This window comes from Haemaphysalis longicornis, unplaced genomic scaffold, assembly GCF_048455015.1.
Source record: "Haemaphysalis longicornis isolate Haplotype H1 unplaced genomic scaffold, Haemaphysalis longicornis Haplotype H1 scaffold_9, whole genome shotgun sequence".
NCBI lineage: Eukaryota > Metazoa > Arthropoda > Arachnida > Ixodida > Ixodidae > Haemaphysalis > Haemaphysalis longicornis.
In genome coordinates, this window is record NW_027526460.1 from 23,233,434 (window position 1) to 23,256,341 (window position 22,908).

The 22,908-nt window shown below is 49.2% G+C and overlaps 2 protein-coding genes across 3 annotated transcripts in view; one reads left to right on the forward strand and one right to left on the reverse strand.

Moving 5' to 3' along the window:
* LOC144152472 (solute carrier family 2, facilitated glucose transporter member 8-like) overlaps positions 1-22,908 on the reverse strand; it is a 285,436-nt gene that overhangs the window by 202,098 nt on the left and 60,430 nt on the right. The gene's annotated exons all lie outside the window — the stretch shown is intronic.
* The window catches only part of LOC144152469 (carcinine transporter-like), a 35,530-nt gene continuing 14,756 nt past the window's right edge, over positions 2,135-22,908 (forward strand). Inside the window, exons 1-9 of one of the 2 annotated variants that reach the window (XM_077683739.1) lie at positions 2,135-2,662; positions 3,633-3,736; positions 12,386-12,540; positions 13,311-13,479; positions 16,385-16,511; positions 17,663-17,772; positions 18,337-18,551; positions 19,666-19,754; positions 21,184-21,276. In XM_077683739.1, coding sequence (XP_077539865.1) covers positions 2,204-2,662; positions 3,633-3,736; positions 12,386-12,540; positions 13,311-13,479; positions 16,385-16,511; positions 17,663-17,772; positions 18,337-18,551; positions 19,666-19,754; positions 21,184-21,276 — 1,521 coding nt within the window. In that variant the 5' untranslated portion in view covers positions 2,135-2,203. The remainder of the gene's footprint in view (positions 2,663-3,632; positions 3,737-12,385; positions 12,541-13,310; positions 13,480-16,384; positions 16,512-17,662; positions 17,773-18,336; positions 18,552-19,665; positions 19,755-21,183; positions 21,277-22,908) is intronic. The other variant, XM_077683740.1, reaches the window with a different exon arrangement.

Below are 22,908 nucleotides of genomic sequence, written 5' to 3' on the forward strand. Positions count from 1 at the left end.
TGCTAATTGCGCACATCCCCACAATACGTTTAAATTACTAAGCCCATCTCCCCTTTATGTTTAATTTACAGCAACGCACCGGCACACACTTGCGGTTGGTGACTACGCAGGGTAACTTAGGAGACGCAAAAGCATCAGTGTGTCTACATTTCAGCGCCCGTTATAGATCATTAGGCATCATCAATTAATCAGTAGCCCTCCACCATGCATGGCTGTCCGCAAAATACTGGCTGTATATTTTGTTCCGCAATCGCCGTCTTAACACATGTGTAATATTTTCGTAATGGGCATCGGGATAATGGATACCGGTGTCGGATATCGCTCTCGGATGGCTCTCGGATGGAATAAAATACAGCTATTGAGGGATGGACTACTATACTTGAAAGGAAGGAGCGAACAAGAGAGAGAGAGAGAGAGAGAGTGCCAGCCGCTGATGCTGCTTGAATGCAATTATTTATTCTCGATGCGGTTCAGCTGATTTTGTGTGCACGTTAATTCTAGTCAACCATTAAGGGGTGCTCCAGCTAACTCGATCAGATAACCCATACGTTTTTAAAAAAATCAATTGAGCAAAAGTTCGTTTTTCTAGCTTAAGAGTAGTGGCGAAATTTTGTGATTCCCGGGCCAGTCTCACAAGCCATTAATCATACGATGGTACTCTCTGCCGTGAACAAACAGATTAGTCTTATAGATTTCCATACTCAAAATCGCACTTTTTTGATGGTTTTGTGGTGGAACTATTTTGAGGAGGTTGACGAAAGCCATGCGGTACGGTACGTTCATGTGCAACCCTTTATACTGACGCAAAAGTGAGGCCTGCACACGACTGCCTGCGCTGTCACAACGCTCATTTTATTAACGTAGTGTAACGTTTGGCACTACACACTTGAACCCATCGCTATTTGCTTAATCTTTAAAAAAATGCGTGTCTTGACTGAAACAGTGGGGCCTTAGTACTGTTGGACCCTTAGTCTCAGTGGATCTTTCGTCTCGTTGGACATTCAGGCTCGATTGGATCTTTCGTCTCGTTGGACCTTCAGACTCGGTGGATCTTTCGTCTTTTTGGACATTCAGGCTCGATTGGACCTTTCGTCTCGTTGGACATTCAGGCTCGCCGATCGCGTGACGAATTGGACCTTTCGACTAGTTGGACCTTTCGTGTCGTTGGACATTCAGGCCACAAGCGGCACACGACTACCTGCACTGTCACAACGCTCATTTTATTAACGCAGTGTACGTTTGGCACTACACACTTGAACCTATCGCTATCGGCTTAATCTTCAAAAAAAGAAATGCGTGTCTTGAATGAAACAGTGGGGCCTTAGTATTGTTCGACCCTTCGTCTCAGGGGACCTTTCATCTCGTTGGACATTTAGGCTCGATTGGACCTTCAGACTCGGTGGACCTTTCGTCTTGTTGGACGTTCAGGCTCGATTGGACCTTTCGTCTCTTTGGATATTTCGTCTAGTTGGACATTCAGGCTCGGTTGGACCTTCAGACTCGGTGGACCTTTCGTCTGGTTGGACATTCAGGCTCGATTGAACCTTTCGTCTCGTTGGACATTCAGGCTCGCTGATCACGCGACGAATTGGACCTTTCGACTCGTTGGATCTTTCGTCTCGTTGGACATTCAGGCCACAAGCGCCCCGAACGCACGATCGACGCGAAAACCAGATCTTGTATTCTTGCAACGTAATTACCGTACTTACTCGATTATAACATGAGCACAATTGTAACGCTAGGGGGGACTTTTTATTGCGTCACAAAAGAAAAAATAAAACCGCGAAAGCAACGGGAGGGGTGACTTTGGGGCGTCAATTAAAAAAAAGGAGAGAAATATCCGCGGAAAGGAGAGAAGCACACGAAACCAGCGGGAGCATGGCAAAGACCTTTTTTTTTCGAAACTGTGACTAGGCGCCCAGCTGTGACGATTTAAACTTCGTTTTGGGGGGTTCTGTCATGTGCTTACTGCAGCGCCGCCACCTGTGGCTCACGGTAACCCTAATAGAGCAAAGCGAGGCCACCAGTTCGTCTGTACAAGCACTGTAGAAGCCGCCACCTGTGGTTGCCCGTCCGCGTGATAGAGCAAAACGAGGAAGCAAGTGCGAGTGTAGAAGCACTCGAAAGCGCTACACGTACAAGCCGGTTGCATTTCGCGAGCATTACCACCGCTCCAACTGCAACCTGCTTTGCTACAACGCCGATGTCAGCAGATCTGTCGTCCGGGTTGCGGCGGGAATTCGACCCGCGAAGTCGAGCGATGGAGTTCGAGGACGTGCTCGAGAAAGTGGGCGGCTACGGTCGCTTCCAGCGGCTACTCGTGTGGGGCTACCTGGCGCCGACGTCCCTGCTTATGCCGGGCTATTTCATGAACCAGATATTCATGCTCTCCGTGCCCAAGCACTCGTGCGTTCTCCCGGACTTGGCGCTCGCCTTCAACCTGAGTGAAGACCCGACTCCCCTGCGTCCGCTGCTGGTGACCGACGGCGAGTGCAGTACGTACGCGCTGGACGCTATCAACGCTACCGTCGCGCGTGCACTACTGGCAGGGGCCGCGGGGGACAGTAACGACACCCTCTACGGTGTACAAGACCTGGAGAAAGTGCCATGCACGGAGTTCGCGTACGACACCACCAACTACGAGAGCACGGCATCCACGCAGGTAGGACGGGCCGGCATGGGGCTATTTTGTGGCCGTTCATGGTTCGATGTGGACGTAGCATAATGTGAGTGACGTTGAACAAGTTTCACGTGTGAAGACGCCCAGCTGCCCCCTCATGTATAGGCATACTTATACAAAGCTGGGCCTGTTCGGAGGGGTGGTACAACTCCTACGCAAGATGGAGAGGTGCCATAATTCCACTCCCCTTGTGTTAACTGCCACCGCTGCCTCTCGTGGCGAACGGGATGAACGATCTCAAGGGCATGATCTTGATCCCCTGCATGTAGTGCGACTAAGTTAGGGTGTAGCGACTTCACGATGTATGAACTCATCGTTCTCAGTACGAACGGCTGCGTCACATTCATGGAAAGCTTTCTTAGTGGAACCGATGACGTCTTGTCATAAACCTAATGCGTTTCCCTATAGCACAAATTGATCGACCAAAATGCTCGAATATAATCTCTAAACACACGGAGTGTGCGTGAAACCGGGCTTCCATTGTGTCAAAATGGTTACTTGAACATCGCAAAGAAAGAATGGCTCTAAATAAGACAATAGACACATCGCTCATAAAGAAGGAGTACAATAGCATACCTTTGTATCATAAACCCCGTATCAGCTATTCATTTAAATCGTCCGTAGATTCGTTTACTTAGTGCGGGCAAAGTCGTCGCATGGATCAGTTTTTCGTTTACGATTTAGGTCTTCGAAGGTTTGACGCTCTATTGGACGGGTTTGCAACGTACGTTTGGCGCACTTTTAGAGAACATTTTGGCGCACTTTTGCCGCAGTTTTGGTATGAGTAAGCTTTCGCGATTGTCTCAACTTTCTTAGGAAGGGATGGTAAAGTTTTTCTTTTGCAAATTGTCCTTAATTTCCGCCTACAAGATGCCCATGAGTGACTCGTACGAGAACTGAAGGAAAGCGCATTTATGGTGGAGGAATATGTTCCCCAACTTTTGTGCTTCAGTGGAACCTGGTGTGCGACCAGGCGCACTTGCCGAGCCTCGTGTTCACCCTGGGCAACGTGGGAAGCGCCATCGGGACCGTCCTCCTGGGCATGCTGTCCGACAGGTGAGTTTGGCTCCGCGGCATACACCACCTTTTCCGGCATCGTTTCCGCTCGTCAAAAATGCGCGAACCGCAGCCTGCGGCCAGGTTCTGTTTTGGCGGAAAGGGAAGGCTTTTCGAACAACGTTTTGTTGCGGGCGTCGGTGGCTCATGATTAAGATTGCCAAACGCAAACCGCAACGTTTACATGAGCACAACGGAAGAAGACGGGACGAACGCCAACGTTCAGCAGTGGTTATTTAAACAGTTAAACGCACATACAACCCACTATAGTAGTCCTGCGGGGTAAAAGCAATCTCTCTCTCTCTCTCTCTCACACGCACGCACACACACACACACACACACACACACACACACACACACACACACACACACACACACACACACGCACGCACACACGCACGCACGCACGCACGCACGCACGCGCACACACACACACACACACACACACACTCATGAAAAGTACGCATTTCATATAAAAAAATCCCCGCATAGAGCAGGCTTGGACGACATAGCAGATTTCCAGCCTAATGACAAAAGATGCTGTTACTGCACTAACCTCTTTCGTCTCTCAGGAGATCGCCCGAATCTCTTCGAGCAGCTCCAAGTGTCGTGCACACAACCCATGGCATGGCCACCATATCCCTGAAAATTCAAACTTCGCGCTACGCGTTGTTTCGTACTGACCCCGGTAGAAGAATCAACCCGCTTCATATAATACGGTCATGATGCTTTCTAGCGCTCACAGCTGCTGTAACAGCTTCGAAGTAAACCACATTCGCCGCACGCGCCCGAAAATAAGTAGCAGTGCATTTTTTTTACAGCCGAAGCCGCTCATGGGAAGCTGTGCTGGGATTCGCCGTGGGCTGTGTCCAGCGGATGCACACAGCTACAAAGCCATTTTTATAGCGAAGGCTGTAACTTTGTTTGTAAAGTACGCTGACGCAAACGACAGTGTGCCGTACTGCATGTCCCCGTTCCGTGCTCCACGTGACCCCACATCGTTGAGACAGAGGCCGCAGCAAGGCCGCCACAAGTAAGCCGCATGCAGTTTCCGCACCGCGAACCCTTACTGGCATACGCAGAAGAACAAATGGCAGTGACGTCAGTGCAATGCTGTGAAGCAGCAATCAGTGTGGACCTAGTGAAACCAGTGCCGTACACAGGTGCAAGAAAGCACAGGAGGACTTCACGTTGCATAAACATTTATTGAAGGCGTTGTTACGAAAAGGGAAAGCCGTTCTTCAGCGTTTATTGGCGCCGTGAAGACAGAGAGAGAGAGAGAGAGAGAGAGAGAGAGAGAGAGAGAGAGAGAGAGAGAGAGAGAGAGAGAGAGAGAGAGAGAGAGAGAGAATAAACTTTATTTCGAGGACTATCAGTGATTATGCCTCATGAAAACGATGCTGGTGGTTAGATTGCGTTGATGGCTGTCAGCGTGAACTGATCAGCGATCTCGGCAGCCCTGGCGACCAAGCGGGCCTGTAGGTCCGGGTCCGAGCTGCGCAGCGCGGCCTCCCACCGTTCCTCGGAGGGTATTTCTGGAAAGGGGTTTTTCGGGCAAGTCCAGATGATGTGGGATAGTGTGGCATGACCGCCACATAAGCAGCAGGCCGAAGTGGGGTACAGAGCTGGGTGGATGTGCGTCAGGACGGCGGGATTAGGAAAGGTGCCTGTCTGAAGAAGTCGCCACGTGTGAGCCTTACAATTGTCTAAAGTTTTGTCCGCCGGAGGATAGGTCAAGCGGGAGAGGCGGTAGTGCATAGTGATGTCGTGAAAAGAGACCAGGCGATCCCGCGCAGATCGCGCCCCGTGGTAAAGATAGAGGCTGGGCCCAGCCCGGATCGTGAGTCCTCGGGCGTGTTCGTGGGCCGCTTCGTTCCCTTCGAGGCCCGAATGCGCGGGCGTCCAGGTCAGAAAAACTGGCTGTTTTAGGGGTCGGGCAGAGTTTCCGGTCAAAATTTTGAGTGCCGGCTTTGAGATGCGACCGGTGGAAAAATTTTGAATTGCAGTTTTAGAATCGGAAATGATCGTGCTGGGACTGGGGTCGAGTGTTAGGGCTAGGGCTATGGCCGCCTCTTCCGCTGTCTCTGGGCGGGGGGACCGAACGGTGGCCGAATTGAGAAGTTCCTTGGCATTGTTCATGGCTGCAATCGTGTATGCGTCGTGGAATCGGTATTCTGCCGCGTCGACATATACAACCCGGGGATTGTTGCCGTACATCTTGTGGAGTGCTTCCGCTCGCTTTAGTCTCCTAGCGACGTGGTGCTGAGGGTGCATATTGCGGGGCGACGGTTTGATTATTAGTTGGGAGTGAATTGAAGCGGGGATGGGGTGTAGTTGCGCGAAGTTTGCATGATGACCGATACCCAGTTCTTGAAGGATGTGCCTCCCCGTGCTGGTTCGGGCCAGTCGCTCATACTGACTCGTTAAGTGGGCTTCTATCAGCTCCTGAGCTGTATTGTGGAGACCCATTCCATCCAATCGGGCAGTGGAAGTGCCGGGAATGAGTCGAAGCGCCAATTGATAGGTTCGCCTAATTAGCACGTCGATTTTATCTAGGTCGGCCTTAGTTAGGAGGAGATAAGGGAGGGAGTAAACTAGCCGGCTTATGACAACGGCTTGGAGAATGCGAACTTTTTCGCTTACGGTAAGACCCTTATGGCGGTTGGTGACCCTGCGGACAAGTCGGGCCGTCTGGTCCGCGGCTCGGTTCATTAGGATTATGAAGCTGTCACTTTTGCGGTTGCTTTGTATTCTTAGTCCTAAGATTCGGATTATCGGGACCTCTGGGATCGGTTTGCCGTTTATGTGGAGCTCGATGTTCGGTTTCTGAGGTGGTCTTTGAGCCGGTGACGGAAGTAAAAGCAGCTCGGATTTAGATGGGGAGCAAGAGAGTCCCGCTCTGCCAGCTTCCTCTATGACGATGTCGATGCCCATCTGCATGATTTCCTCAATTTGGGCATCGCTATTTCTGTTGGCCGACAGAGTGATGTCATCCGCGTACAGGTTATGATGGAGACCCGGAATTTTTTCTAGTCTCTTCGGGATTTTTAGGATAACCAGATTAAACAAGAGTGGGGAAAGAACGGCTCCTTGAGGAGTACCCTTTCCTCCAACCGAAAAAATGGGGGTTGCGAGGTCACCCAAGTGCATGACAGCCGTCCTGTCTGAGAGAAAGTCTTTGATGTAATTATAGGTGCGTACTCCAGGATTGATCGATTGCAGGCCTTTGAGAATGGCCTCGTGGCCAACGTTGTCGAAGGCCTTGGTCAGATCTAGTGCTAGCACTGCCGATGAATCTAACCTGTCAGGCGAACGTCGTATGACGTAATGATGGAGTCTGAGCACCACAGCTTGTGTAGATAAACCGGCTCGGAAACCTACCATCGTATGGGGGAATTTCTCTGTGTCTATGAGGTAATTTGACAGCCGGGTGTGTATGATGTGCTCCATGAGCTTACCGAGGCAGGATGTAAGTGAAATAGGGCGTAGATGTTCGAGTGCGAGAGGTTTGTTCGGCTTGGGAATCAGAACTACTTTCGCATGTTTCCACGACCGAGGTAGGGTGCCCGATCTCCAGCATTCGTTCATGTAATGCGTTAGGGATGCAATCGATTTGTCATCCAGATTGCGGAGTGCTTTATTAGTTACGCCATCGGGGCCAGGAGCTGAGCTGGTGCGAAGTTTTGCGATGGCCGCCCTGAGCTCCGCTTCCGAGATGTCTCGGTCCATTTCAGAATTTGAGGGGCCGGTGTAATTTGGGAGCTTGAGGCTAGGACTCGGGGGCAAATATGTGTCACGAATTTTGTCAAGGAGTTCTGTATCAGATCCTGGGAAATTATGCATGACCTGTGTTAGACGGTTTCTCTGCTCAGCTTTGCTGTGGTTAGGATCGATGAGGTGTCTGAGAAGCTGCCATGTTTTCTTCATCCCTAGATTTCCTTAAAGCTGGTCGCAAATTTGGTCCCATTGGTCTCGTGCGAGCTCGCTGGCGTGTGCTGCTATTTCCCTTTCCAGTGAGGCCATGCGCAACTTAAGCTTGCGGTTGCGTTTTTGTCTGCGCCAGCGCTTCTGGATGCTTTTGTAGGCCTCCCAAAGGTGGGCAAGCCTGGCATCAATGGTTAGGGATGGGATGTCCTGATCAAGCTTTTTCGTGGTGGTTTTTATGTCCATTAGGAGTTGTTCTGTCCAAGTGTCTATATTTGATATCGGAGCGTCATCTGCATTGCTGTTTCGAAGAAATCGGAATTCGTCCCACTCGACTAGTGTTGCCTGACGGGGAGTGTATTTGATTTTCGTCGTGTGCTTAATTATTGTCTTGATAATAAAGTGATCGCTGCCGAGGGTGTGACCAATAACGTTCCACTCTTCGCATCTTGTATGCAGGGCGAAGGTAAGATCTGGGGCAGTGTCAACTTGGACGCTGTTACCTATCCTGGTGGCTATTCCGGAGTCAGCAAGAATGCTAAAGTGGTATAGCTGTATTTGCTCCCAGAGGTCCCTTCCTTTTTTGTTAGTGCATCTGTAGCCCCAGGTGGTATGTGGGGCATTAAAATCTCCTACCAGCACTAGCGCGTGCGGTCCTACTTCCCTGCGTGTGAGAGCGAAAAGAAGATTAAATCTATGGTCGCGGTTCCGCGGTGGGCTATATACATTAAGAATGAAGATTTTAGTCCCTTCGCGCTTCTTTGGAAAGATTGTTATTAGATCATGATGAATGTCTATACTGTCAAATTGTTGCCTGGTCGCCGGTAGGTTGCGATTGACCAGAATGGCTGTGCGGGTATTTTCGGGGTCCTGAAAAGCTTTATAGCCGGGTAGTTTAACGTTAGTTCCGTATTCTTGCAGTGCAATTACATCGGGAAGAAATTGAAGTGACTGAACAAGTAGTTGTAGTTCTGGCCGCTTCCGTTTAAATCCGCGGCAATTCCACTGCCAGATTTTAACTGTACGGTTTGCCTCTGTTTCTCTCGACATGGGGAGAGGATCGCTGTGATGGGGCTGTTAGCAGTTGGCTATGTGGTAATATTACCATAGACTTCTGGATACTATTTTGAACTTCTAGAATACCTTGAAGGGTGCGTGCAATGTCGCCAAGTTTATCTTCGACTTCTTGGGGGAGGGAGGTTTCGACAGCGCGTTTCTTTGTGGGGCGCGAATTAACATCTGTACCAGAGTGGTCTGCCGGGGTGGTCAGTTGTTCACGGAGGGCTTTATTTTCGCCCCGCAAGGCTTCATTATCTTTTAACAGCTTCGCGATGCTCTGCGTAAGAGATCTAACTTCTGCTTTAAGACTAGCTAGTTCCATCCGAAACTCTGCAGGAATTTGGGTAGTCTGAGGAGGAGGGGTGTTCGAGGAACGGTGGGACGCCCCGCTGCCCCAGCTCACCTGTTTGTCGGCGGTTGCGGTTGACGCTGGCGGCGGCGTCTTGTCCCTCCCCTTGGAAGTTTGTCGCCTGCGGTTGTCGACTGACGGCGATCTCGATTGGCTCCGCGGAGGGGACTTGGATGTGGCCCTATTGCCGGATGGAGATCGAGATTTCGAGCGACCTCTCTCTCGCTCCGGCAGGCTGGGCCATTCTTGTGGGTTTTTCAGGATCGACTTGAACTTCTGTGTTGACCTCGATTGATGTTCTTGTCGCTGTTGTTGTCTTCCGTCTTGCGACGATGGTGGGAGTCTCCGTCGGGGTTGGAATCTACGCGGGCAGTCTACTGCCCCGGTCAGGTGCTGTCCATTGCAGATCACACACTTGGGGGTGCACGGGTGTCCGTCGGTAGGATTGACTATGCCGCAGGTGTGGCAGCGAGTCTCAGCCGCTGGACACACGTCTGGTCGATGGCCTACTTTCCAGCAGTGCGGGCAGGCCTCCGTTTTCCGGCGTAAGGGGTAGCAGCGTTGGGTCGTTTGTCGGTATCGGACCCAGTATGGTACTACGGTGCCTTGAAAAAGAATTTGGATGGATTTGGAGGATCCCATCCTCCTGGCACTCAGTATGTGGAAGTCAGGGTTGTGATCTTTGAATCCTGTCGTGATGTCGTCTGGAGATTCGTCCTCGGGAATGTTGAACACGATGCCGGACACTGTGCGCGACGGGGCGGCGACGTGACTCGACAGTTCGAAGTTTTGGTCCTTAATGCGCATAAACTTCACGGAGGAGAAGAGAACCGCTCGATCCTTGGAGGGGGTACTAACGATGAAGTAGTTCGAGATGGGCTGTGTGCGTACCTGCTCACCGCTTATGTAAGGAACTCCTGCGGCTGCGTAGATCGCATTTGTGATGGTAACGCTGCTGGTGGCTTTCAGATCTAATCCACCTCTTGGGCGGAACACGATTTTGTAGTCTTCTTCCGGTAGATTGGCTCTCGGCGGAGTCCGCTGCTTTGCTCGGCGCATCTTCGGCTGGTGCGCCGGCTGCTGCTTGCTGGGGCTTGAATGGTCCTGCTTTTTTCGATGTTTTCCTTGTAGGCGCGATGTATATGCTGCCAGTCGTCCCCGTGGAAGTCCTCGGGAGCGAGGTCCTCCCCTTCGACCACGACCTCCATGACTTGGCCAAGGCGGGCGATGATCAAAGGGGCGCGCTACCGTTGCCACGGCGACGCGGGTTCGCCGAAGCGCCGGTTAGGCCTAGCAGGCCGTGCCGGCGTGGTCGATGATTGGCACTCCACTCATGAAGAAACGCGGGCTCACCGGTGAATGAAACTTGGTCAGGAGGGTCCCTGAGCGTTTCGGCGTCGGTGGCCGTGGCTGTAGTGCTGCGGCTAGATGCGGTGGCGGTTGTAGGGGGGGGGGGGAAACGCTGGAGCGTAGCTGAGTTGCGACCGCCGGCGTTCGAGCCACCACGTGACCTCCGCCACCACGTGACCTCCGCCGTGAAGACAGCGACGCAAAGCCGTGCACGGTAGTCCAAGCGCAGCGTTCCGAACTCATGCGCGTGCCCGTCGCAGTCCTCGTGCGTGCAAACGTGCCACTTCCTTCTCGGCGCCTCTATCATCATCACCACGTTGGCGGTAAATTACAAATCCGCAACATCCTCCGCGCCCCCCAAATATTCATTCGCACAGTCCCAAAGGGCCCAATGGTTGCACAGGTCTAGTCACTGCTCGACCATCGGATAACTGAACTTTCCAGGCTCTCACAAGACCATCTTTTCCTAAGTGCACTTCGCTGATTTTTCCAAGTTTCCAAGACATAACAGGAGTTTTATCTTCCCTGATTACTACCACATCTCCCCCCTTGAACCTATTGTCAGGATGTACGGTTCGGCTGTGCGCGTTTCTTAGAGTTAAGGGATCATCTTTGTGCCAACGTTTTCAGAAATCATTGACCTTTCACTGCCTGCGTTTCCACAAGTTTGGCTGCGGCTAACAAACTCTGGAGAGTCGTTCGTCTGCGAAATAGTGACGATTCGCCTACCACATAAAAATGTGAAGGGGTGAGCACTTCCCTGTCTGCAGCGTCTGCCGAAAGATACGTTAAAGGTCTCGAATTTACCACGGCTTCTACCTCAGAAAGTATGATAGTGAGCTGCTTAAAGTTGAAGCTGTTTTTGCCTAATGTTTTCCTTAAGCAGTTCTTAACTGTCCGCATCAGGCGTTCCCAAAATCCACCCCACCACGGGGCGCGCTCAGCTATAAATTTCCACTTAATCGTGGCACAGAAGTTTTGCAGTTGAACATCACGCAACGCTCCGTAAAGTACCTTAATATCTCGACTGGCCGCGCGAAAAGTCTGGGCATTATCAGAATAAATATCGTTTGGTAGCCAACAGAGTGGATACCGACAGACGGGATTAGAAGTATAGGGACGCCCATTAACTCAATGTAGGGACGAAATAGGTAAATTCGAGGACAAACAATGGACAGCGCAGAACAGGAACGGGGGAAGGTCAATTTGAAAACACTTTATTGGGGAAGCAATGGGTTCAGGTTTGGAGGTGGCCTGAGAGGCCTTCGTCCTGCAGTGAGCGTTAGTACGTACGGTGATGATGATGATTATTGTGATGATGATGACGGCGATTACGACGACGACGACGATGATGAGGATGATGATTATTATTAGAACGTTAATATTTCCCGAGGGATAGCAACCAAACGAAGAAAAAAGGTACAAAACGAAAGCGATAATGAAAATATTGAAGGGACATGTTCGCAGCTGACCAGCTCCGAGCTCTCGGAACAGCGCCGACTGGTGGAACGGTCCGGACGGCCAGCCAGCACTAAGGCATCTTAGATTAAGGATGCCTCTCACTGGGTGAAGGCCCTAAGAATATTCTCGTGCTCACCAGTACAATAAATATTTTTAACTCTCTCTCTCTCTCTCTCTCTCTCTCTCTCTCTCTCTCTCTCTCTCTCTCTCTCTCTCTCTCTGAAGTCGGACGCAATAATTACATCATAACGAGTGCTTAATTGTCCTCAACTCATCAAACCGACTGTGCATGAACTCTTGGCTACCATAAATTAAGTTATTGGTATTGGATTAAAATCAAATTTTTCTTGAGTATGCCTACTTTCTCTTTCTGTCCATTACCGCAAAGGTAGCTCTTGAACAAAGCAGCTAAGTTGACCAACTGAACCACAGCATACTAACAGATGAATTTGTGTGCGGACTGCGGGTGTATTGACAAGTACCTCGTAGCCGTTGTTTGTTTTCAGGATCGGCCGCAAACCGGCCTTCATCGTGACGGTGTTCGTGGCCACCGTGTTCGGGCTCTCCTCCATCCTGGTGACCAACTTCATCGCGTTTGCGTTCCTCAGATTTATCAACGCCAGCGTCATGCCTCAAATTTTTCAGCTGCCCTACATCATCCGTGAGTTTAGTTTTTTTTTTCTCTTCTCTATTCTGCTTTTGCTGAAAATTAATATCATGGTTATCTAGCAAGCCACTTCCGGTGGTGCTACCACGTAAACTCCACCCTTACCCTACCTCCTCTATGTTCCCATGGGTGCTTCGATCGCCACGTTCCTTCGTGAAGGTTTCGAGATTTTCGCGTCACTTCAGTATAACCTCTTAAAGTACAAAGTTCGCGTTACGAAGCGATCCAGCGCGAGGCGTAAATGAGCGTCCCGGTGTTTTTGTTAGTACGCGTTACGTTCTAGCGCGAGGCGTAAACGATTTTCACTGTGTTTTAGTATACCATGACTACACGAGACGACGATTACGACGATGGCGACAACAGGAGACGCCAACAACCCCAACCCCTAAGGGGCTTCACCCCTAAAATCTGGACTGACTAACGAACGAATCAATCAACAACCAGATGAACGAACGAACAAGCGATTGAGCAAGATGAAGAGAGAACAGATGAACAAAATTGCCTATAAATGCCCAATTATACCTTGATAGCATTTTTTGACGCCTGAAAGTTACCAAGTAGTTTTTACTACTATCGCGTTATGTGTCATCCTCAATCACGACGCACTGCGAGTACTGCGTGTGGCTATGGTTAGAGGGCGGGGCATGTATGGACGCGTGTTTAAACTGGGCGTTCGCTTCGATATCCGCCGGGAAACGGGACGGCAGCTGAGATTCTGGTCGGTGATGGTGGCACAGCTTGGAGGGGCTGATGCTCCCGCGCAGTGCTGGAGCTGGTGGGCCCCAAGCAGCGGACGCTGATGCTGGGCGTCTGCTGCGTGTCCTGGACCGTGGGCCTGTGCATCCTGCCTCTGGTGGCCTACCTCTCGCGCTCGTGGATTCTGCTGGGCCTCATCTGCTCGGCGTGCGCCGTGCCCAACCTTTTCTACTACAAGTGAGCACCGGAGGGCATAAATTGGCTCGGACTGGCTGCCCGCGATACGAATTAAATTCCACGTATTTCCCAGTTAACTCATCTTGGAACATCGCATCCCTTTGAAACTCAATAGAGCTACCATCATCAGCAAACGTTTTCTTAAGATCTTGGCACAGGATGCATCATTGACCTTTTTTTTCCCTTCAATGTCCGGTTTGGTGCTTCTTTTAAGTGCAATGCACTTCTTAAGCGACCCTGAACCTGCGTCCACCGGCGATGTCCGCGCACGTGGAGATGGGCGCGCGCAGCCTGGCCGCTGACATGGCACATACCCACGTGGGGGATTGGCCAGGAATCTCCTCGTCTTCCTTGGCAACGGGGGGAAATGGGCGCGCGCTGCCTGGCCGCTGACATGGCACATACCCACGTGGGGGATTGGCCAAGAATCGGGCGTGAGAAGGGCTAATGCACCTGCTTAAAGGAGTACTGACACGAAATTTCAAACTTGTACTTGATTGCTAGAGCGGATCTCAGCCGCTCTAGCAATCAAGTACAACGACAACACAAATAGGTGTCTGTGAATAAATGCATCTTTCTTTCTTTGTAGTTGTGTGCGTGCGTGCGTGCGTGCGCGTGTGTGCGTGCGCGTGTGTGCGTGTGCGTGTGCGTGTGCGTGTGCGTGTGCGTGTGCGTGTGCGTGTGCGTGTGCGTGTGCGTGTGCGTGTGCGTGTGCGTGTGCGTGTGCGCGTGCGTGCGTGCGTGCGTGCGTGCGTGCGTGCGTGCGTGCGTGCGTGCGTGCGTGCGTGCGTGCGTGTGTGTGTGTGTGTGTGTGTGTGTGTGTGTGTGTGTGTGTGTGTGTGTGTGTGTGTGTGTGTGTGTGTGTGTGTGTGTGTGTGTGTGTGTGTGTGTGTGTGTGTGTGTGTGTGTGTGTGTGTGTGTGTGTGTGTGTGTGTGTGTGTGTGTGTGTGTGTGTGTGTGTGTGTGTGTGTGTGTGTGTGTGTGTGTGTGTGTGTGTGTGTGTGTGTGTGTGTGTGTGTGTGTGTGTGTGTGTGTGTGTGTGTGTGTGTGTGTGTGTGTGTGTGTGTGTGTGTGTGTGTGTGTGTGTGTGTGTGTGTGTGTGTGTGTGTGTGTGTGTGTGTGTGTGTGTGTGTGTGTGTGTGTGTGTGTGTGTGTGTGTGTGTGTGTGTGTGTGTGTGTGTGTGTGTGTGTGTGTGTGTGTGTGTGTGTGTGTGTGTGTGTGTGTGTGTGTGTGTGTGTGTGTGTGTGTGTGTGTGTGTGTGTGTGTGTGTGTGTGTGTGTGTGTGTGTGTGTGTGTGTGTGTGTGTGTGTGTGTGTGTGTGTGTGTGTGTGTGTGTGTGTGTGTGTGTGTGTGTGTGTGTGTGTGTGTGTGTGTGTGTGTGTGTGTGTGTGTGTGTGTGTGTGTGTGTGTGTGTGTGTGTGTGTGTGTGTGTGTGTGTGTGTGTGTGTGTGTGTGTGTGTGTGTGTGTGTGTGTGTGTGTGTGTGTGTGTGTGTGTGTGTGTGTGTGTGTGTGTGTGTGTGTGTGTGTGTGTGTGTGTGTGTGTGTGTGTGTGTGTGTGTGTGTGTGTGTGTGTGTGTGTGTGTGTGTGTGTGTGTGTGTGTGTGTGTGTGTGTGTGTGTGTGTGTGTGTGTGTGTGTGTGTGTGTGTGTGTGTGTGTGTGTGTGTGTGTGTGTGTGTGTGTGTGTGTGTGTGTGTGTGTGTGTGTGTGTGTGTGTGTGTGTGTGTGTGTGTGTGTGTGTGTGTGTGTGTGTGTGTGTGTGTGTGTGTGTGTGTGTGTGTGTGTGTGTGTGTGTGTGTGTGTGTGTGTGTGTGTTCGTTCAACTCGTGTGTTCAAATTCAACTCGTGCATTCGCACTTTCACACTCTTCCCCTCGGGGAAATGCGGGGAATTTTTTGCTTAATTGCGTCTTTCTTCGCACCTAAGGGCTCCTAACTTGTACTAATTATGCAGTATTGAGCATCTTTGCACCTATCCCTCCCCGCCGAGGCGTTGCACCGCATTATTTCTATTACGATATATGTGACGTCAGTTAAAAGTTCAACGGTACGACAAGTCCTCACTGCCGCATGATTTGGCCAGCATGATTTGGCCACACCACCCTGTAAAACCTGACCTTTCCCCTCGTGCCTCATTTGCGAACGTGTCCTGGCAGCTACCCGAGCCGCAATGTCGAGTGCGCCACCGTGGGCACGTAAAATCGTTTTATGGGAACGCAGATGGCAAAGCTATTTGCAATCGCACGTGCGAAAGTAGCACAGCGAGGTCGCGCCCGCGCACCGACATTGTCGCGCAGTGAGCAGCGGCAGCTGAGCTCAAGGGCTGCTTTTGCTGAAAATGAACATTTCGGTTGCGGCACAAAATGACTATTTTCCTTTTGTCTTTTTCTCGTGGTAAACATTTCTGTAAGCACGTGGTCAATTAATAGGATCCCGACGTCGTGTTGTATTAGAGGAAGGCTTTTTTAAGTGCAATGCACTTCTTAAGCGACCCTGAACCTGCGTCCACCGGCGATGTCCGCGCACGTGGAGATGGGCGCGCGCAGCCTGGCCGCTGACATGGCACATACCCACGTGGGGGATTGGCCAGGAATCTCCTCGTCTTCCTTGGCAACGGGGGGAGATGGGCGCGCGCTGCCTGGCCGCTGACATGGCACATACCTACGTGGGGGATTGGCCAAGAATCGGGCGTGAGAAGGGCTAATGCACCTGCTTAAAGGAGTACTGACACGAAATTGTCCTTTTCTCTGCCTTTGAAGAGGAAACAGTTTTACATTGGGGCATTCACTGCCCGGTCAATAATTTGAGGCTTTAAAAGCGTAAATAAAGCTGTCAAAATTTGCCTAATGTTCTGAGGACACCGATCTTGTCTTGTGCGCGGCCGCGCTTCATTTTCTCCCTTCCAGACTAATACCTGAATCACCGCGGTGGCTTCTGTCTCAAAATCGAATCGAAGACACAATGGCGATTCTCCAGCGAGTCGCAAAGACTAATGGCGTGGCCGAACCGGAAGATTTGGCCTCAGATTTGGTGGTAAGTGTCGGTTGTTCTGTGTCTATAGCTCTTCCGGGGAGGCAGTTTATTTATTTATTTATTTATTTATTTATTTATTTATTTATTTATTTATTTATTTATTTATTTATTGCTTCCTCTCTGACGATAAGGCTAGTGCACCACCTGTCACCAAAGAAAGGAATATTGCGACAGACGAAGCGGGCGCTTTGACACCTTATCGCGTAATTACTTCCATTGATTCGCTGTCTATTTATCAACATGTCAAGTGACCGTCTTTATTTCCCATTTAAAGTCGTTGAAGACATGTAGTACGCCATTTTAAGATAATAATTTTGCTTTTGCCAGCCACCGCGAATCCACGTAGTAAATCAATTTTTTCACTCTTAATACTCGTTTCATTATTTGTAGCACTCCGGACGCCGCACATTAAAGAACTGTTATTTGTCTCGCAAACAATTACTGACGCTCTTGTCAAGCCGCGTAGAAGAAATTTCTCGCGACACTTAAGACTACCTACTTCCTTTGAAAACAGAACTGCGGAGTAATATTGTGAGTATTCGTGACAGGTTCCTTTTATAAACACGTCCACCCAGCGACACAGCAGCCACGCTATTTCACCTCCTTTATTCCATTCTAATTCACGTTAATTCATCTTGATGTTATCTCATTCTTATCTTATCTTAAGGTGAATCCATCTTATTCACCTTAGTCCTGCCTTAATGCCTTAATACCCACCTTTCCAAAGTTATTGTTAATTCCTAATCAGTAATTAGTTCACCCTAATTAATCTTATTCCAACTGAATCTACCTTACTAATCCTGCTATCCATCACTAATTAATAATTAGCTTTCTTTCGAAACCATTATTCATTTAATAGGCAGCTGGAATGTCTTGGTTTGCATTTGGCCTTCCTTGTGTTTCTGTATCGCTCATGTCGACGCCAGTGTCATTGAAGGTAACCTTCAAATGAGACACATAAAGCTATCGCCTCAACTATTCATTGGGCTAGGCTAAAGAACCCAGACGGCGAATGACATTGCTGTCAAATCAATATTGTGTCTGCTTTTGTTCCACTGAAACTCTATCGTGGACTCGCGAACAAAATTACGGAAATAAGATCGACTAGATATTGACATTTCTACTCTGTTCTCTTTTCTGGGTATGCGAAGAAAGTACAGCAGAAGATATCAGAAGAGATAGAAATTGCGAAAGCTTCAATGCTCGACCTTTTCCGGAAGGCACAAATTCGGAGGAACATCTTCATCATCACAATCAGCTGGTAAGTGCTCCGTCTATAATTGAAACAAACCCTGCCAATTACTGGCTTCGCTCGCCGCGCACTCTCTTTTACAAAAGCCGTTTACAACTGAAGACTACATGCAAAATTGTGGCCTCGAATGTCAAAGTTTGTTACCCTGCGGGAGTCAAGCCAACCCCTATCCAATCCGAAGTTAGCCAAGTAGTTTAGGATTCAAAACGGCGTCGCCCTGAAATCGCACCATGGCACTGCCGCAGAAAATTTTGTCCGGAAAATCGAACTTCTGTCTTTATTTTGTCCGAAATATCCATTCTTCATATGCATTACTTATATAGGACAACCGGCGGTTCCTCGGGACAGTCCGGAATATCCAGCAAGCCCTAATTTTTGGAGACCGAAAAAACGGTAGGCTACTGAAAACATAAAAAATCCTTGGGAGAGAAGACAAATACAGCCCCGCTATAAATTAAGACCCCACTGGACGTTTGTCAAGGGACGTGTTGAATCAAGCGCCATCGACGACGCCCCGTCGGTCGTCGACGAGTGCACAGGACGGTACTATTGTGGCTCAACTCCTCGGCACAGGGTGGCCAACACCTGCGCCTACTACGGCCTGCACTTCAACGTGACTAACATGAGCGTGAACGAGTTCCTGAACTTCTTCCTGCTCGGCCTGGTCGAGTTGCCAGCCTACGTGGTCGGGTGGTGGACCATGGAGTACTTCGGGCGCCGCTGGAGCAACGTGGCGCTGCAGCTGCTCGTGAGCGGGGCCTGCTTCGCCTCCTGCTTCATTCCCACCGGTGGGTTTTCCCAGAGGGGGATGCAACAGATCCCGTCGAGGGTTGACGCTCGTCTACTCGTAGAAGGGGAGCTGTGTGGAGGGGCTCCCAATCTTACTGCTCGTGTCGCAGCAACCTGGCCATTCTTCTAAATGTTCAGAACGATAAAGTAACACAGTGAAGTAAAAAACGCAGTGACATATCCTCCACCTGACCCACCTCTTAATATTTACGACGCACGCCTATGGCGCAGACGTCCAAGAAAAACGCACTTTAACACCCCCATTCTGTGCCACATTTGCCCCCCTCCCCCTTCCGATACTTCTGCAACTGTCCTTTTTGCCAGATTCTCGCACCTCGTACGCTTACCATAGAACATCCCATCCTTCCCCATCCTGGCGCACTGGGACTGCCAATTGACCAGCTCGAGGCCTAAAGTTCAAGAACATTCGTTCATACGGGCCAAGCAGCGGCGACAGCTTGCGGCTTTCTGGACTGAAAAAAGTTACCCACCCTGCTGTTTTTTTTTTCTTCATTTATTAACTCTGCTCCATTAAACGCTTTTCTCACTCTTATTTATTTATTTATTTATTTATTTATTTATTTATTTATTTATTTATTTATTTATTTATTTATTTATCAACTGCTTTACTTTTCTTTTTGTGTATATAGATCAATGATGTCCACCTGAAATGCAGCGGTGCGGCCACGAACGAAGGAAAATTATACAGCTTTCTTGCAGTTGACGAAAAATTAGTCCTGGTCCAGAATTCGAATTCGGGACCACCGCCATTCGGTAAAGTTGCTTGGAGGTAAACTGGTCACTCAGTATAATAATCCTGTACATGTAATGAAAAGAAACCGGCAGTCTATTTCTTTAGCCTTGTTAAAAAAGTTACCGAGGGAACTGTTATTGTTTTCCGCTGAAGTGGCGCTGTACGCAGCGATCATGTTCTGTCCTCAAACAGGGTAAAGCGCACGTTACGTTACCCAGTGAAATGTTGCAGTTAGCTTGCAACAATTACCTTTACTTTGTCAGTGCATGAATCTTACCAGATAACATTTGACGCTGTCTGATAACAGCAGCTGCATGTCGTCGATGACCTGTGGGTGGGTGGACGCAACGCGCGTGCAGAGGCGGCCGTGGCCAGCTTGACGGCGTCGCTGGTGGCCAAGTTCGCCTCCGCGGCATCCTACATGATCATATACCAGCAGGCGGCTGAGGTATTTTTTTCTCCATATTTTTCTTCAGTAGCAGTGTAATCGAACTCTAGTACGAAATAAACAGATATTTAAAAATGTTGTGAAACTGGTTGCACGAAAATAATCCACGGCTAAGCGCATCGAAGACCACCTATCCCATTTTTAGGCAAATAAACAAGCAGATAGATCAAGCCATTCATATCGAATATAGGGTCAACATGATCAGCCAAGTCAAAGAACAGAAGTTCCTGCGGGTAGGGTTTCATGAAGAATTACCTCTTACGCTTTCTGCGGGCGACGAACTTAAACACCGGACTATAGAATGAACGCCTCCAGTGTCAATCAGTGTCAGTGCTTCAGCGCTGGACGTACGGGTCTGCTCCAACTTTCCTTCATTCTTTCTTTTCTATTTTTTGCCCATCATCCCTTTCCCACGTACAGGATAGCAAACTAGGCTCTAGCCAGGTTAACTTTCCTGTCTTCCTTCTACACCTGTCTTCCTGTCTTCCTTCGTATCTTTGCATCCACACGTAGAACACTTAGGCAATAAAATTTCGAAATATATTGGCGTTCTCTACAAATTAAGTGATTTAATCCTGCTTTGGCTCAAAGGAACAGCTTTATAACACTCTTATCTATTCTAGACTTTGCTACAGAATATTAGCGTTGGGAACTATAAATAAAACTAATTACAAACGACTGATCGTCTTACAAAGAAGAGTTCTCCGTGCGCGTGCCAATTTTCATGGCCACTATGTCGACTTAAGAACGGGTACACTATTTCTTCAGTACACTAGGCTTTAGGCTGGCCAAATTTATTAGCTTAGAAAGCTTAGGAAGCTTTTACAAGTTATACACATAGAAGATCTTCATAAAAATTATAACGACCCTAGCAGTATATACCCTGTCAGATATCCCAAAATACATACACAGAAATTACGGACAAACAACGGCAGGCAGTCTTCTTAGTTTGAACACACTAAACAAAGTTGGAGACCAGATTGATTTCAAATACAGCCGAAACAAATTTTCTTAAGGCTGGCGAAAGAGTACCTTTTAAGTGAGAATTTCTGATCAATGGTTATAACTGTACATGTTCTTTACACGTGTCATTAGATGCACTAGTTTAGTATTTGTGTCTATGTTTAAAAAGCAATAATAGTTTTACTCTGACTGTCCTATTGTACCTGATTATACTTTACTCTGGTGCACGTTATAGTACGTTATTGTATATTACTCTTATTGTTCTTTATTTCTCGTGCTGTACATGTTGCTTATATTTTTAATCACTCCAACACTAGATTTTCCAACACGTCAATTTCGCTTCTTCACTGTAGAACTGTACTGTGGAACTGGCTGGGGACTATCGCAGGCTCTTGTAGCAGTTAGTCCCAGCCTACCTCCTCGCACTTTTGAGGAAATAAAATCTTTTAATCGTTGAATTTTCGAGGTGATGCCGACGCCGCTGCGCTCCTTCGCCCTGGGGGCCTCGTCGGCCATCGCCGCCGCCTTCAGCATCTGCACGCCCTACATCGTCTTTTTCGTGAGTGACGCTCCTTCAGCCACTTCCACGCACAAGCCGTCGCCGTGACTGCTAATGCCCTGAAAAAAGGTGGCAAAGTAGCCGTAAGGGTTAACACTAAATGAGCCGATCAGGGCAACTTCGAGGGCACCTAATTGCTTCTTATTAGTTGTGCATTCGGAAGCACTGATGCCCATTTGAACGCCTCTGAGCGCTCGTTCGAGTTTTGTGATGCAGGTAGTTTTTTTTTTTTTCGAGTTTTGATACAGGGCGCGTTCCCAAGTTTCGCGATTTATGTTATACGGGTTACCTTTTAGAGTTTCCAAGTTAGCATGTTGGGGGTAGAGCTGAGTTATTTGGACAATATTTGATTTTATTTCATTTCATTTTGTTTCATGTATTTACTCTCAGGGCCGTGTGGCGTTGCAAAAAGGAGGGATACAATGACAAACAAGAAGAAAATGAAAAAATGACTGCGGCTTACATCAGCTAACCTTGCATATGCAAAACGAAAGCTTGGCTTAGTCTGGTTGAGTCTTGGTTTCGCTTGGTTAAACCTTTGATTTATCTGCATTGCCGACCACGTCTCAAAGCCGTTCGGTTCCGTGCAACGCTCACAGAAGGAGGCCGCACGAACGCGGCGTTCATTCATGGCGAACGCACCGTTTCTCTTCGCCGGGCGCCAGACGAGTCACGTTGCCCAAAACGACCCAGCGCCGCATGCATGGGAGGCTGCGGGGGTCGTTGGCTACCTCGGCCGCAGCTGCGGTGGCGACCGCTGTCGGCGCCCGCAGGCGCCAACAGCGGGCCCGGCGAATCACGCTATGCGCTTCGAAGGGTGTGTCGCTGGGGGTGTGTCCCCGGTCAAAAGGTCATCTGCGCACCCTTTACGAAATCGCTGGACGAAAGTAGTAAGGCTTTGCTTTAAAAAACAGCAGGGCAGTTACACAAAGTGATCGCTGACTGCGGTCTTGAAGCGCGCGGCATCGCTGATGGAGACGGCGGAGGCTCGAAGGTGATTCCACTGCAAGCTGGTCATCAGAACAAACTAGTTAAGATGGAGGTTTGTTCGGGAGTTTGACGTACCAACATTTAGCGGATCATCAATGCGTGATGATACGTACGTTGGAACTGAAAAGAAGGATCGTTTTAAGGTCTCATTTGTGTAAAATATTTTATAGAAAACCCATAGGCGGGATATCATAGGACCGGTTACAAGATCCTGTAGTTACAATTATTTTTCAATGTTAGTAACACTGGATGACTGGCAATAGTCAGAAACAATAAAACTAGCGGCCTGATTTTTTATAGCATCAAAGGTGGTGATGAGATCGGGGGTATGCGGATCCCATACTGAAGAGGCGTATTCAATCTTCGGACAGACAAGGGTTCTGTAAAGCTGCAGTTTTAATGAAGTTGGAGCTCTGGAGAAATTACGTTGGAGGAAGCCGAGCATGCGGTTCGCATTATCAGTAATATAGTCAATGTGCGGGTACCACGAAAGATTATCTAAAATATGAACGCCAAGGTATTTATAGGTACTGACCGACGAAAGAGGGGAGCCGTTAAGAAAATATGTGTTTGCAGTGGTGTTCCTAATTGTACGTGTTACCCTCATACGTTTGCACTTTTCGGCGTTTAGTTTCATTAGCC